This window comes from Hydra viridissima, unplaced genomic scaffold, assembly GCF_058129835.1.
Source record: "Hydra viridissima isolate aposymbiotic clone 2 unplaced genomic scaffold, HvirCarnegie_v1 scaffold_12, whole genome shotgun sequence".
In the NCBI taxonomy this organism is placed as follows: Eukaryota; Metazoa; Cnidaria; class Hydrozoa; order Anthoathecata; family Hydridae; genus Hydra; species Hydra viridissima.
This window is the reverse complement of record NW_028324311.1, coordinates 11,486,553-11,503,979: the sequence shown is the minus strand read 5'-3', so window position 1 is coordinate 11,503,979 and position 17,427 is coordinate 11,486,553. Positions and strand designations below refer to the sequence as shown.

Genomic DNA, 17,427 nt, shown 5'->3' with positions numbered 1-17,427 from the left:
GGAAAACATTGAAAAGCGATTGGACGTGAGACTGGTTACAAAAAGGGAAGAAGCCACTAAATTGTCGTCCAAACCAAATTACGTCCGACACACGATTTTCGATGAAAACTTAATCGCCGTTCACATGAAAAGAACAAAGTTGTTTTACAACAAACCGATTTATTTGGGAATGTCCATTTTGGACTTGAGTAAAACTTTGATGTTTGAATTTCATTACGATTACATCAAAAAAATGTATTCAGATCGGGCAAAATTGTTGATGACAGACACGGACTCGTTGATTTATGAAATAAAAACGGACGATTTTTACAAAGACGTTGCTGAGGATGTGGAAAGCAAATTTGACACTAGCGAATTTGACTAAAACCATCCTGCCATTCAAAGCGTTGGTTTTAAGGTTGGTGCAAACAAAAAAGTTGTTGGGATGTTCAAAGACGAAACCGGAGGAAAGCAAATTGAAGAATTTGTCGGTCTGCGGTCGAAATTATACTCTTACAAAATCCATAAAGAAGAGCACAAAAAATGCAAAGGAGTGAAAAAAATGTGGTTAAAAAATACATCACCCACGACGATTACAAAGACTGTCTAAAAACTAAAAAATGAGCGTGATCAGATCCCATTTACACAAAATTTACACGGAAGAAATTAACAAAGTCTCTCTCAGCGCCGCCGACGACAAAAGAATCATTTTGGAAGATGGAATTCACACGTTGGCTTATGGACATTACAAAAACAGATTTAATTTGATCAACTACTGGAAGTTTTTCGGTCCAGAAGAAACAGATCCACAACGGATTTAAAAAATTTACAAGAACAAACACTAGAGGCAGAGCAGGAGGCAGAGCAAACCCCAGAGCATGAGGCAGAGTCCAAGAGAATTTAAAAAAAAATTTAACAAAGTAAAAAAAATGAGTAACAAAAAAATCAATGTGGAAGGAATTATTTTGTCAAACAAGGCTTTAACAAATTTTCAATTGATAAAGGCAGCAAAAAAACTGAAATTAAAAAACTTAAGAGGAGTTTTTGTCAGAGACGAATTGCCAAAAAAGGCAATGAAAAACAAAAACAATACAAAAATTTATTTGAAAAAATAAAAAAAAAATCGAAGAAAATTTACTACTCGAACCAAATAAAAAATGCAACTGGTGACATTAAAAAAACACGGAATACTATAAAAGAAATAATTGGGAACAAAAAAATTAAATCAAATACCTGCTCAAATCGTCATTGATACCTTACCTGCTCAAATCGTCATTGACAATACAGTGTACAGTGACAAAATACGATTGCTGAAAAATTCAACGATTTTTTTTGTTAACATTGGCCCTAATCTTGCCTCGAAAATTAAGTCTCCTAATAACTCATTCAAATCATACCTAAGTGACACCCAGAGCAAACTAAACTACCAAAATTTCGAAAAATATTGGGATACTCTACAAAGTTAAACCTATGTTATCCCAACATAACCTTAACCCAGTGGGCACACGGCGGAATAAAGACGTCTTATGTACGTTCATTTCACGTCCTCTCGATTTAAAGACAATCTGAACCTTAACAAAGCGTCTTATGAACATCTTTTTCTTGTCCGTCCCGAAAATGTAACGAAATAAATTGATCGCTATTACTTTTCATGACCTTCTTTCAATGTTTTATAAACGGCTTTTTCGCGGCTGCAAGCGCGTAAAAGCATGGATTTCAAAAATGGCGATTCTTATACTTGTCTCCCTATTTTGATTGGATGGCGAAAAATTGGTTTACAAAGTCCGAAAAACATTATTTTCGTTTGCCGGTGTTGCGTTAAAAAAGTTAGTCGTTAAAAAAGTTTATTAAATGTGAAATCTGCGCATGCGCAAAATCGTTAAAACTTTTTTAACGCCTAACGGCGTTAAAAAGGTTTGCCCGTTAAAAAAGTATTCAAAATGGTACCGTCAACCGAGGTAACTTTGGTTGCCGGGGTGACTTTGTTGACCGGGGTCAATTGTTGACCGGGGTCAATTGTTGACCGGGGTCAATTGTTGATTTTTTTTTAAATTCCTAAAATTTAACAAAGATAACATGTTTTAATTTTGTTAGAGATACCAACAATATATATCGACTATTATATCAACAATTTTGGTATATCAACAGTTTTTGTGAATATAGCACAGTTACTTCGTAGACTACATTGAGTTTATTTTGGCATCTTTTGACACTTCTGATACATTTGAATTCTTAGCCGGTGAAAATGCCGAGGAAATATAAGCGAAAGCGTGGTTCAATAGCATATGCAACTTCATACAGTCAAGAAACGTTGTCCAATGCTATAAAAGAATGTTTAACTGGAAGAATAAGCGTGAGAAAGGCTAGTCGACAGTTCGGAATATACGCTTCCCATTTGCTTCAACCGCTGGACGTTGCTGTTTTCCGCCCGCTAAAGATAGAAACGCGCATCAAAGAATCAATACCAAAAAATCAGTTCCTCGGTCTTCTTGCTCTACTGCAACGTCAATTGAAAAGCGATAATTTGAGATCTGACTTCAAGGCTAGTGGAATATTTCTCTTCGATAAAGAGATGGTCATGAAGCGTTTGCCACAGGTTAACAAAGACATTGGAGGAGGTACCGGTAGTACTGTTAAGGAAGTATTCAATGAAGATATAGGTCTATTAGTGAAACATTGTGGACAGGATGGCAAAACAAATCGCACCAGAGGGAGAAAGATCACATCTGGCAAAGCGATAACACCGCAAGATCTGGTGAATACCACAACTCCTAGAATAACAGTAACACCAAGAATAACAAGAAAAGGGCAAGAGTTGAACAAGTGTCATCATCCTCAGATAACGATAATGACCTACTAGAAAATGACTTTTAATGACTTTTGCACAATAACAGGGAGCTAGTTGCAAAATTTTTTGTCCATTTAAATGTTCTTTTCATGTTTCTCTAAGTGTTTAAGGACTGATGATTTTTTAAAACTCCAAAAAGTGACCAATGTTACCCCATAGCAGGGGTATTATTGATCAAACATGATAGAAACCTGGGGTAACATTGGCCACTTTTCAGCATTTAAAAATAAATATTTGTAATAAAAAAATTAAAAAAATAAATATAGAGGCCTATAACCAAGACCTATAATGTTATTACCACAAGAGAAAACTGTAAAAAACTAATAAGATTCAGAGATGTTTAAGAAAAACTGCCAAAACTGACCAAAGTTACCCTGGCTAATGATACTCTTTAATTTGCGCAACCCTCAAATCCACAACAGAATATGCTTTGAAATTTTGATTAAGGCATTGGGAGGCATTCTTTTTTTTATTTTTGAGCAAAAGCTCTCAAAGAGAGTTTCAATTATTTTTTCCAGATTTTTTTTTCCCTGTAATTTTCTAATTCTACAAAGTTATACAATTTTCATGACATTTTTTTTTTCATTTGACCTCCTCATAGTATCAAAGCTTTTAAACTCCTAAATAAATTATATTTCATGAAAAAATAGAACATAGATACTCACTTCTAAAAGAATTATACTATACTTATTATAGTAATATATACAAAATCAAATATTTTTAAATTCTCATATTATAGTTCAGAAATATTAACATTTCACCATGAGCTCCTGTTAAGCTATATCTCTTTGCAGTATATACATTTCCACCTATACTAAAAAGCCTTTCACTCTCCCCAGAAGACAGTGGGCAGCTTAAATACTTTAAAGCAAGCTTTGCTAATAGTCTCATTTTGGTTTTCTGTGATTTCCACCACAACAAAAGATTGCTTTCTTTGTCAATAAGGTCTTCATTTGAGTAGTGTTGAACTTTGTTTAATAAAGTTTCATTTGAAATTAAAGTTTGTGGTTGACTGATTTGTTTAGAATTAAATCCTACAAGTTCTTCAAAGCAATTGTCAAAACCCATTTCTACTATATCTTTCTATTCCATTAGTACTGTACCATTATTTTCATATTCTGAGTCAATATTTTCAATGTCACAAGCTGCAGACCGATCATTTTCAGTAACTTTGATGTTTTTTATATTTTCATGGGTTTTAATAAGCTGAATGGTTATGTTCTCAGTACTTTTTTTAGCAGCTAAAAAGGTGTTTTCATTTTTGAACATTTTTAATTTGAATCTGGGATCAAGAAATATTGACAAGATGATGTTATAGTTATCAGTATATTGTTTGAAACTATTCTCCATTGAATTAGTTGTCATCAATTAAAGCTTTATTAATGAAATGTTTCAAAAACTGTATCTGTGGTATAATATCTGAGACAATAGAATTTCTTTCACTCAAGCGAACTCTTGTTTTGTGGAAATCTTTTAGCAAAACACAAAACTGTCCAATAATCATCCATTTGTTTGCATTTAATAAAGGAAGCTTACCATTTTCAAGTGCATATTTGGTTAGAGGTTTCCTTTGATCATAAATTAGTTCTAACATATGACAGGTACTATTCCACCTTGTTGGAACATTTTGAATAAGTTTGTGCTTAGGAACATTGTTTGCTTCTTGAAGAGCTTTAAGTTTAGGGCAGGCTTGGGGAGAATGGCTAAAATGCCCAACAATTGAATGCCAGTTTGCAATGACATTCTTGACAACTGTTTGTTCAAAAATACACTCATTAATTACTAGTTGCAGTGTGTGTAAAAACAAGCCATACTATCATATGGGCTATCTTTAATAGCCTTAACAATATTTGTACCATTATCTCTAGCTATTAAATGAATTTTTGAAGGTGATATTTTAAATTCAGCCATAATATCTTCAATCAATTCAGCAATATTTGCTGCTGTATGCCTCTCAGGAAAAGGAGCTACTCTAAGTACAACAGTTTTCTGATTAAATGTATTGTCTAAACAGTGACCTGTCAGGATAATGAAGCTTTCATTTGAACTACTGGTCCATATATCAGTAGTAAAGCTTATGAATTCAGCAACTAAGTAAACATGGACAGCCATTTTTAACATAAAGTATAAAATAATTTCAGCAACTGAGTAAACATGGACAGCCATTTTTAATATAAAGTATACACTAATTTTTATTATTTTACATACCCTAATGAAAAATGCAACTTTTTTAACGTCTAATTTCATTCCCTAACGAACACTCCTTTGACCATACTGCGCATGCGTAACGCATGTGCAGAACTATTTGTAAACTTTTTTAACGACTAACTTTTTTAACGCAACAACGGGCTACTTATTTAACGTGACACCGGCAAACGAGTAAATTGTTATTCGGGCTTTGCGGAACAAGATTTCTTATCCAATCAAATTAGGGAAACTTTCCTGTATTTAACGTTTAGTTACTTGGATCCGAGTATTTTTTTTTAAATTTATATGCTATCTTTTTATGTTTCCTAACAGTTACCTAAATAGTAATTGTGAACTCGTCGAAGATTTTTCAATTACTATTTAGGTAACTATTTGGTAACATAAAAAGATAACATAAAGAAACATACCACTTAAATTTTATTTACTGTAAAAAATAATAGTGTATAACCTATACACTGGTACTATATTATGGTTGTTGTTATTATTATTAATATCAGTATGATTCTTATTTTAGTTTTTACTTACATGTAAAGTTTTTTATATTATATTATATAACAAGCTCAAGATTAGTTACTATAACTAATTTTAATAACTAATAGAAATTTTTTCAATTTGATTTAATTTGATTTACTTTGATCGACATGGAATAGTGCATTAACTAAAACTAACTTGGATAGTAAATGATGACTTAATAAGACTGTAACTGATTAATACATATTAAGTATTATGTGTTTTTTAGTTATTAAAAGTATTTATTTTACAAAAGTGTCAGTCATTTTTTTAAAAAGCACAACTAATATTATGATAATGGCAGCTTATGTAAAAAAAATGGAAAACTACAAAAAAAAAAGTGCTTGGATTACTAGATTTTAATTATGATGAAACTTTTGAGATAGAAAAGCATGAAAATCTAGTCTGTGCTGAATTAAATCTCTTTGACCATTCAAATAGCAGTTGCATTCTTCATGAATCTTAAAGCAGCAGTAATAATGATTCATGTACTCTTTCAGATGCTGATGAATCATATGAATCTGATTTACCTGTCTTGAGCCACATTGACAATGATGATGATACTAAATTTGATGATTCTAATTATAGCCTTTGCCAAAAACTTACTGCTTGCTCCATTCGTAACAGATGGACTAGAGCTTCTGTCAATGAGCTTCTTAATATACTTTGTGAAGAGGGGCTTAAACTTCCAAAAGATGCCAGAACACTTTTGCAAACTCCAAGGAAAGTTAATATACAAAATTGTGGAGGTACATATACCTATTTAGGTATTAAAAAAAAGTTTAGAAACAATTTTTTTGCATCACAATTTCACTGAAAGATACATTGCATTGTGTTTTAGCATTGATGGTTTGCCATTGTATAAGACAAGCAGTACACAGTTGTGGCCAATTTTAGCTTCTTTTGGTGACTTTGATATATTTGTTGTTGCATTGTATTGTGGAAACAAAAAACCTGATTCAATTAATGGTTATTTAGAGGACTTTGTTGCAGAGTTAATTGAGTTGATGGAACATAGTGTATCAATCAATGGTAACCAATATGATGTAAAGGTTAAGTGTTTCTTGTGTGATGCCCCTGCCAGAGAGTTTTTGAAATGTATCATATTCCACACTGGTTATGACTCTTGTGAAAGATGTTGTATTCATGGAACACATGAAGGTCGTGTTGTTTTTAACGATGAGATTGATTATTCTCTAAGAGAAAACATAACATTTAAAATTTTTGGTTATAATCACCATTAAACATCTATATCTCCTTTAGTTTTGATTAATTTAGATATGATCAACAATTTCCCTTTGGACTACATGCATCTTGTATGTTTAGGTGTTGTCCGTAGGTTATTGAATTATTGGAAAATAGGTCCTGGTGGTAAAATAGCTGCTCATCAATTTGAAGAAATTTCAAGCTGTCTCCTATCATTAAATGAACGCATGCCAAGTGAATTTGTACGTCAGCCACGGAGTCTCAATGACTTAGATCAATGGAAGGCAACTGAATTTCGTCAATTTCTTTTGTATACCGGTCCAGTTGTTCTACGATGTATTTTATCTAAAGATTCATACAAACATTTCTTGGCATTAAGCATTGCAATAAGTATTATGTTACAGTCTGATGATAACTTTCGCATGCAGTATATTGGTTATGCAAGGAGTTTAATAACACAGTTTGTTTATAATTGCAAATATATCTATGGAAATACATTTACAGTGTACAATATTCATAATCTATTACATTTGCCTGATGATTGTTTAAACTATAATGGTTCATTAAACACAATATCATGTTTTCCTTATGAAAATTTTCTTCAGCGTGTAAAGAAAGCTGTAAAAGGTTCTTCTAATCCAGTTGCACAAATTGTAAAAAGACAAACTCAATGGGAAAGTTCATTTGGGTTTCTAACAAAAAAAAACCTCTCAACCAAGATATCTAGTGGAGGAAAAGATAATTGCTTTCTTCTTAAAAACAACAGCATTGCATTTGTTAAAGAAATCATATCAGAGGATTCTTTTTTATGTGATGTAGTAAAAATTAGGCACTTGGAAGATGTTTATAATACGCCAATTCGGTCTTCATATCTAAACATAGTGTTACTTCCACATCGAAGCAATATAAAATTGAAGAGTAAGATCCTTTATAGAGGTTGTTTTATTAGGAAATGTGTATGCTTACTGGAACAATGTGGATTAGCAATATTTCCTGTTTTGCATGAAATAGAAAGAGGGTGATTTTCCTCAAATAAATCTTTACTGTGTTGTTTTTTAATTCAAGGGTGTCATTAGCAATGAGTGAACTTAGCCCATTTTAAATGTTTCATTTGATTGTAAATGTCAAATAATAATATTTCTAAACTCTATGTTATGATATTTGTTTTATCGTTTTCAAAGAAATAGTCTTGCTCTTTTCATTTGTTTATTTCATAAAACTATATTTTTTAGAAAACACTTTGAAAAATTTAATAAAAATGGCTTGGTGCAGAGCAGTTTGGGTGGAAGAAAATTTGGAAGAGGAAGGTGTTATACCGTCAGTCTGGGTAGATGAAGATTATATATATTGGCCGTCAGGAGGAAATGTCCTCAGAGCATACAAAGAACTGACTCCACCTGATCCATCGTGGCACAAGTTTGTTAGGTTAAAAGAGAAAGTTAGAGATGGTAAATAGTATGTGTTTGTATAGTTAAATTAAAAGTTTTTTAATAAGCATCTTATGTTTGGTGTGTTAATACTTTTTAAAATTTTATTAAAAGATGAAAGAGAGTTATGCGAAAATTTTGAGTTTACCACTTCAAATGAAATTGAAAATGAGGTGCTTGAAAAAAAAGATCCCAACAAAAAAAAGACCAAGAAAAAGAAAATGTTAATACCAAGACCTGATCTAAACTGTATGTTGTTAAAAAAAATTATATGTTTGCAAAGTTATTATATATATATATATATATATATGTGAAACTTGATTGTTTTTTTTTTGTAAACTTTTATAAATAATATTTTTGTTGGATTAAATTCTGTGTCACATGCTGTTAAAAGGCTGTTAATGACCCCAGACAGACCCTCAAAATTATCATAAAAAAAAACAATACTAGAAAACATGAATGTTCCTTTAAAGTCTTCATTAGCTAAAATAAGTAAGTTCATATTCTATATTTGTCATAAATTATATTATAGTTGTCATTTAATAACCATTTGTAAACATACACATGTTTATATTTTTAACTCTTGTTTATAAACTACAAATTTATCTGTTTTGTACTGTAATTTCTTGGTATGTTTTATGAAGCTTCTTTTTTTTTTTTTTTTTTTTTTTGACTATGAGAAGAATCATCTTTTATAATTTATCATAGCTATATTCACACAATTTGCTTTACTTTTTCAGTATACCAAAAAGCACCCATGAGGAAGTTAAGTCCAATTGATGTTAGTTTAAATTCAGATAGTTCTCAAATAGAAAATTCAATAAAAAAAGTCAAATAATGCAAAATTCCCTTTAAAAGAAGGAAGTATGTAAATATGTTAATTTTCAAAGTATATTGTCTTTATTACACTTTTAAAGTTTTTCATAACCACTTTTATTTAATTTTCAGAATTTCAATACAAAGTGCTCCATCTAATAACAGACATTCGTGATGAAATGGAGGGCATTAAAAATATATTAAGAGCAGATAGTTCATCATTAGATGTATCACAGATTGATACGCTAGAAGAGTTCAAAAAATTTGACTCCTCTTTATCAGATAAAGAAGTAGAAAAGAATATAGTAAGAAATAGTACTTTTCTAAAAAATAAATTAAAAGCCTTAAACAAGAAATGATTATTAAATCATGTATTATCATGGTTTTACCTGTTGACCTCTTTTCTCGGATTTGGTAACCAGCTTTGTCATTTAGAACTAGTATGACTAGTAACTACAACATTTAAGTTATGAAAAAAATGTTAATTATTTGCACTGTTCATTATTTTTAGAAGCGTCAATTATCAAATGTTGATGGTAATTCCAGTTATGCAACTGTGAAAGCAATGCTTGTTAAGTATGTGTTTGCTTTTTCATGTCATCTGTAACGCACTCTCTCCAATTTTTTTTTATGTTTTCACTTCTATACCTCCTAAATCTGCTAACTCTCTACATGCTGATTACCAATTATCTGCATCTTTATGCTCTACATCCCTAAACCACCCTCCCTGACTCACCCTATCAGATACACTAACTATTCCTAATCTCTAAGATCATTGCATGTTTCATGCATATTAGTAGAACGTAGTTTTAAAACTGGTGTCCATAATTTTTAAACTGCTTATGATTGGGTTTGGTTTTTATTTTTATCATTTATTTATTTAGATTGATGTCAAATAAACTGATGAGTTTATTTAACTTGGCTGGTACCAAAAAAGAGAGTTTTCGAAAAACAAATTTAATGAAGATAATTATAGGTATTTTTTGTTAATATATTATATTTTTTTGTTATTATATATTTTTATATAATAATATATTTTTACATTAATATAAAATATTTTTATTATTATATAAAATTTTCTTATGCTTATAATTTCTGAAGTGCTTTATACAGATTGTTCTTTCAATTTATACTACATTATATACAATTTATATACAGATTGTTCTTTCAATTTATACTACATACGCACAAAAATCATCTGAGTTATACATTAACAGATTAAAAAGAGTTTGTTGCATAAATTCAATTTTACTAATATTATAACTCATTTCTTAGGCTGTGCCCCGAATGCTTTAACAGAGAATGAAGTTCATTCGATTGTTGAAACATTCTAAAACGTGCTCCAGATCGAAAAAATGGTAGCGGAAGAAATTGTTCTTCCGTCTTGTCTGCTAACAAGGATGATGTTAATGATTTTTGTGGAAGTGATGATTCACAGCATTCGTAGCATCAAACCATTTTTTGTAAATAGTTTTCTGTAAATAAATTTTACTTGACTAGTTTGTGTGTTGAATTCGAATTTTTCTGCTTCTATTCAAAATGAATATGGTAGTTTAATTAAATTTGTTTAATTTATATAATTAGGAAAAAATGTTTTTAGAAAAAATAATTTAGAGTTAATATTTAAACTAAAAATTAAATTAAAAAAAAAAACGAATAAGACGTCTTTTCGGCGTTCCATCTATAACGTTTTTCCGTATTTCCAAACTGAACCAATTTTGTACGTCCGATCGGGACGTCTTTTTTACGTTTCTCAAAGGATGTCTTTAAGACGTTCCACGCAGGACGTCTTTCTGTATTTCCAAACCAAACAAAATAAAGACGTCCCATCGGGACGTCTTTAAGACGTTTTAAAGTCGTCCGTGTGCCCACTGGGAAATCGCTTTATTTTTCTTACATCCAAAGTTATCTTACGTACGCTAATATTACATGGGCAAGTACACACAAATCCAAATTGAGTACTATTTATATAAGTCAAAAACACGCATCAAGACTAGTTTATGATAAAGATAAACTCACCCATGCTGAACCCATTCTAAAAACCTAAAACGCACTAAATGTCTACCAAATCAACATCTACCAAAATGTACTATTTATGCTAAAATACAAACTTGGACAAGTCCCATCGCATTTTTTAAATAACTTCTTTCAAGTTAACTCTAATAGATATATAACAAGAGCAACAGGCAATTTCACACTGCCTAAAAGAACAACAAAGTTCTCACGGTTTTCTATTTCCTACCGGGGTCCGTACCTGTATAACAAAATAATATCAAAAAATATAGAACTTAAAGTATTAAATAGTCCTGCCAACTTAAAAAATAAAATAAAACACCTCATACTTAATATCAACAATTATATTGATATGTATTAAACTTAACAACAGAATCTATACTGAAATATTTATGTGTATCACTGACTGTATTTTGACTATATATAAATATGAAATAGACTTTGTTTAACAATTTAAAAAGGTACTCCATGATAAGCCTTCATAGACTTCTACGAGTTTTCCTTTACAACAACATATATATATATATATATATATATATATATATATATATATATATATATATATATATATATATATATATATATACACTGTCCTCCAAAACATTAGCAACCAAATAAAATAAAAACATTTTCTACTTTGATTACTTATTACAGCAATTTTGTTTTTTTAATTACGCTTTAAATGAAAAAAATGGTTAATGTTACATATAAGAAAAAAGATTTTAACATAACAAGACAACTTGAAAAAAAATAAACGTGAATTTTTGTTTGTATTGGTATTTTAACGCAAAAACGTGGTCCTCCAAAACATTAGCAACTTTTTTAAAACTACCCTAAAAAATGTTAATATCAATAGTTAATGGCATATCCTTTACTTTTTAGGATCAAGGAACATCTTCTCGGCATAGACTCTACGAGTTTAATAATTTTTTCTTGTGTAATCTCATTCCACGTGGTTTCAATAGCATTATATAGCTCATCGGCGTTTTTGAAGGGTCCTTTGTGTTTTAGAGAGAGTTCAACTTGGTACCATAAATTTTCAATCGGGTTGAGATCAGGTGATTGAGCTGGCCATTTCATTACTTTAATTTGATTTGTTTCAAACCATTCTTTAACGAGTTTAGAGGTGTGTTTGGGGTCGTTGTCTTGTTGAGATGTCCATAAAAGAGGCATATTATTATCAGTATGAGGAACCACTTTTTCTTTGAGAATATCACGATAAACATATTGATCCATAATGCCATTTATTCGGTAAATAGGTCCAACTCCACTAAAACGAGAAAAACAACCCCAAACCATTGCACTTTTTCCACCACCGAGCATGGTTGTTCCTCTTGTGTATTTAGGGTCTAAGCGTTTACCTTTAGGTCTACGTACCTTTAAATTTCCATCAGGACCTTTCAAATTGTACTTTGATTCATCGCTCCAGAGTACTCTATTCCAATCATTTATAGTCCAGTCTCTATGAAAATTTGCAAACTCAATTCTAGCTTTTCTATTCTTCTGAGAAATGAAAGGTTTTTTTGCTGCTCTAAAGCTCAAAAGTCCTGAAAGTTGTAACCGTCTACAAACTGTATTTTGAGACACGGAAAGTTTCAGTTTTTTAATAGTATCATTAGCGCTGTCAAAAGGATTTTTTTTAACATGACGAATAATTTTTCGATCGGTGAAACGACATGTTTTGAGTGGTCTTCCGCCCTTATGTTCTGTTTCTAAAGGACTACCTTTATTAAATCGTTTAATTATTCGACATACAATTGACTTGTTAATGGAGTATTTCGTTGCGATTTCCTTTTGTTTGACTCCTTTCTTGTAATCTTTTACGATACGTTCTCGAAAAGCTAAATTATACTTGTTTCCTGCCATTATAATCCAAAACAGCATACATACGCGATCTTAAATTAATATTGTAATAATTGCAACACTCCGTATTCATCTCTGGACAAAAATTAACAATTAGTTGATTCTCATTGGTTAAGTACTAATAATTACAACACAACAGTTCCCTTGGGCATTATTTTCACACTTGTGCTGCTGATTTTCCGTGAGTTTTTGTGAGTAATTATAAAAAGTTGCTAATGTTTTGGAGGACCACGTTTTTGCGTTAAAATACCAATAAAAACAAAAAAACAAGTTTATTCATTTTCAAGTGGTCTTATTATGTACAAATCTTTTTTCTTATATGTAATATTAAGCATTTTTTGTATTCAAAGCGTTATTAAAAAAATAAACTTGCTGTAATTAGTATTCAAAGTAGAAAAAAAAGCATTTTTTTATTTGGTTGCTAATGTTTTGGAGGACAGTGTATATATATATATATTTAAAGTAACAAGAAAATTTCTTGTCTTTTTATCTTTTTCTTATTTTTATTCTTTTATTTTTAAAAAATACTGATAGTCTTTATGATAAGAAACTCTACTAATTTACGTTATACTTAAATATACTTGTTAAACCACGTTCTATTATGTGTATAAAGTTGTATAAAAAAAAAAAAAGAAAAAAAAAATTATGGCTGGCCACGAATGGAACCGGAACAAACGTCCCTGGAAATGTTTTTATCAGAATATTGGCAGACGGAGAAATTAGAATAGGGAATTATTCAACAACCACTGAAGGAATAGGAACGGACACCGCTGCCCTTGCTTGCGACTTGCTCTTTTCCCCTCTCGGAGGATCGTTTTACGCCAATTCTTTACAAGGATGCAACGTTTTCAGCACCACTTCCTTAGGAGGATATTTTATGCTCGATTTACCGTTTACAACAAACTTGACCATCCAACTGGTCAATAACAATGCTGCGGCAATCACCTACTGGATTCAGTCCTTTATTTCCACATTCACCTCCATCTCTCCTCTTCTCTCTTCCGTTAAATTGTACTCGAGAACGTTCAGATATCTCAACACAACATACGGAAACGAATATGTTTTGCTGAACACCACAGGAAAAGGAAATGGCGTTTTTCTGAAATACATCAGGGCGCACATCATTGGGCCCTCTGGAAACTGGTGGGAGTCTAGAGTCAGAATATACGACGGAAATTTACCTCCAGGCAACGGCACTGTCCTCAGTCCATGGAACTCTTACAGTGCAAACAGTTACAACACTTTCCCTGGGTACGACGGCGACAGCAAATGCATCTTTTAATCGTCTGGACTGGAAGACTTTTACTTGTCTTCGTGGAATGGATCAAACTTAACCTCGTTTAACAACAAATCAACAGGACTGCTGTACCAATCCACCACCTCCATCGGCTCCACCACAACCATTTCGTTTTACAGAAATTTTGCAGAAGTAGACTCCATGCAAAGCGTCGCAGCTGGCAGAAGACTCGTCGTCACACTCAACTCTGGCGACGCGCAAGTCGGTCAATCCGGAAGCTTTTACCTTCTCCTCGGACAAGCGTATTATTACGCCTAATTCTAAACCTTTTTAAATTTAATTTTGTGAAAATTTTGACTTAAAGAAATTCTTAGCACATTAAAAATGAATTCCATTGAAACTCCGAGAATTAAAGTGTTACGAGATGAAAACGAAAAAATTCGAAGTTTTAAAATACTGCTACAAGATCCCATTCAAATTTTAAAAAATAAAGGAATCAAATGGCGGGAGATAGAAATTTACAAATCAATCATCGAAACAAAAAAAGAACAAGACTAAAGAAAAAAAGAAAAAGAAGTTTTTCGTGCAAGAAAATTTAAACACCTTTACAAAAATTAAAATTTTTTATTACGCGTTCTCACGTTATGAAAAAAATATATATTTTTTGAAAACACAAAATAATTCTCGCGGAATAAAAAAATTATACTCAATTTTATACGAAAAAATCGTTTTGTCCCAGAACTCCCAATTCCAAGTAGTTATAAGTGGTTCTAAGATTTCATTTTCTTTCAGCTTAGTAAGAGTGTTACTAAAACTATTCACAATGAAATCAACATTTTTTTCTTCAACTGGACCAAATATGAAAGCTGCTTATCAGGAACAACAACTTCAGCTTCTAAAATAGAAGCGTTTCTTTGTAGCAAACTGTGAATTGCGTTATCTTCTTCAGTACCATTTTGTAACTATTCTAGAAAAGTAGCAACCTTTCCAGCGTCCATAGAAGCATCGAAGTCTGAAGAATTATTTTCTTGAACAATTGATTATTGGAATTCCTAAGAAAACAATAAATAATACTATTGGGGCATTCCACGTCAAGTGGAACCACCCATCCGACATCACCAACTCAGATTTTGATGAAAATTAGCTCACATGTTGGGCATATGGACAGAAGAAAAACATGTAAACTTTTTTGACATAGGTCAATTATTTCCTGAGATATGACCGTTCAAAGTTTTGACCTTTTCACTTGACCATGGTTATTTAAAATGTCATAACTTTTTTTCTATTATACTTAGAAAGTTGATTTTGGTGGCAAACAGAAGCTCTTGCATAGACGAACAACTTTGTGTCTATACAAAAAAGTGATAAGTTCAATAAAAAAAAAGTTATTGGTCATTTGGTCATTTGATCTTTGACCCCGGTCGATGGCAAAGGTCAAAGGTCATAATTTTTTTTTTACACATTGCTTTTTCTATTGTGGATGTCCCATGAAAAAATCTTTTTGGGATTCCCACAAACAGCTTTGGGATTAACGTTAAAGTATAAGTAGGTTCTAAAAATTTATTATTTATTGGCCTTACAAATGCGATATTTTGAGGTCATTTTCTGTAAATAGCCTATTGTAGATATATATTATTAATTATTTCCTTTTTTCCTTTTATTTTATAGGTTGTAATTTAATTACTAGTACTATATATACATACTAAGTCAGTATTAAATGATATGAGCAATACATAAAGCAATATATATTTATATTAAAAAAATCAATTCATTTCCATTGAATTATACATCAAAAGACAACTAAGAAAGAAGTTTTTAGCAACTTTCAAATTAAATTTAGATTAAAAATGGCATTTCAAGCGCAAGTGAAAGAGTTAAAGAAGAGACAGCACTATTGCTATGATCCTTTCCAACACCATAAGAAAAAACAATATAAAACTTTAAGGGTAGTTACTAGTCAGCAGGTAGCTATGTATCCCTCAAAACTTATGGCTGGAGCAAAATTATGTGATACTTGCCGAAAGAGGATCACTGGCTTACCTTCCGAAATATGATTATGTGATGATGAAAGTTCTGCAAATTGTAATACAGAGTTAGATTCTCAAGGCAGTTCCAGATCTCAAGATACTTACAGTGATAAGGGAGATGAAAACTATCAGTGCCAGGATGTAGAAATTTCAATTTTTAATAAATCCTTGTCGTTTTTGGGTGAGTCACCCTTGGATAAACGCAAGTTACAAACTGTTAAAAGTTATATTCCGGAGAAAAAGAAAAAGCTTAAACAACTTGTAAAAAGGAAGTTAGACCTTTTATCTCCTTATTCAGATAATATTGGCATTGATACTTCAGAGGATGATGAATACGAAGCAACTAAAAAAAAAGTTTCCAACACATGTACTGATGACATTGTTAAAGTGCTCCAGGATAAGTAAGGAGTTGCTATGCTAAAGGAATGGCTGTTGCAATGCTTTGAAATTAAAGGAGTTGAAGAAATTGAGTATAAACAGTGGACTACAACAGATAGGTCCCAGCTTCAAACTTTTATACAGTCCACTGATGAATTTATTGAAAGATTTTTAGGGAGCTTGAAAACACTTACTAGACATGATTTTATTGCTCAAGAGCAAGCAAAATACTTAGACTGGAAGAAAAACAATTTATCTGATGGAGAATTTCTGGTTATTGGTGATTTTTCAGAAAATTATGCATTCATCATACAAGATGCAGCACAGGGATATCATTGGACAAATAGTCAAGCAACTTTACATCCTTTTGTTTTTTATTATAAATATGAAGGAAATTTATGTCATGGAAGTTATGTGCTGCTTTTGGAATGTAATACTCATGACACAATTACAGTTCATCTTTTTCAGCGTAAACTAATTAATTTTTTAAAAGTGAAATTTGAGGTATTAAAAATAACATATTTTAGTGATGGCTGTGCAGCACAATACAAAAACTGCAAGAATTTAATAAACCTGTGCTATCACAAAGAGGACTTTGGTATTCCAGCTGAATGGCATTTCTTTGCCACAAGTCATGGTAAGGGCCCTCGTGATGGAGTTGGAGGAACTGTTAAACGTGAAGCCGCAAAAGCAAGCTTACAACGTCCATACCATGACCAAATAATGACCACTTATCAATTATATACTTATTTGCTAAAGAAAATATCCATGGAATTTCCTTTGAATACCTCACTGCAAATGATTGGCAAATCGAATCCACAATAATGAAGGAAAGATTTTCGAATGCTAAAACAATTCCTGGTACCCAAAAACTTCATTGCTTTAAACCATTATCCACAAATGAACTTCAAGTAC

At 31.5% G+C, this 17,427-nt stretch overlaps 2 protein-coding genes and 2 pseudogenes across 3 annotated transcripts; 3 read left to right on the top strand and 1 right to left on the bottom strand.

The window, feature by feature from the left end:
• Positions 1–4,181: 4,181 nt before the first annotated feature.
• On the bottom strand, positions 4,182–4,939 carry LOC149881282 (zinc finger BED domain-containing protein 4-like). Its single transcript, XM_090067961.1, has 2 exons — positions 4,642–4,939; positions 4,182–4,579 (listed from the first exon to the last, which is right to left on the bottom strand). Exons 1-2 carry the CDS (start codon positions 4,937–4,939, stop codon positions 4,182–4,184), a joined length of 696 nt encoding a protein of 231 aa, XP_089924087.1.
• Positions 4,940–5,651: 712 nt separating this feature from the next.
• Positions 5,652–7,788, top strand: LOC149881281 (uncharacterized; annotated as a pseudogene).
• LOC149881280 (uncharacterized) lies at positions 5,799–8,659 on the top strand. The gene is made up of 2 exons (XM_090069646.1): positions 5,799–8,199; positions 8,293–8,659. The coding sequence occupies exons 1-2, from the start codon at positions 8,010–8,012 to the stop codon at positions 8,490–8,492; spliced, it is 390 nt and encodes a 129-aa protein (XP_089925772.1). The 5' UTR covers positions 5,799–8,009; the 3' UTR covers positions 8,493–8,659.
• LOC145192347 (uncharacterized) lies at positions 8,634–10,485 on the top strand (annotated as a pseudogene). Its single transcript, XR_016445377.1, has 7 exons — positions 8,634–8,670; positions 8,919–8,959; positions 9,009–9,042; positions 9,127–9,299; positions 9,506–9,570; positions 9,879–9,970; positions 10,270–10,485. The product of XR_016445377.1 is annotated as an uncharacterized LOC145192347 (transcript).
• Positions 10,486–17,427: the final 6,942 nt, after the last annotated feature.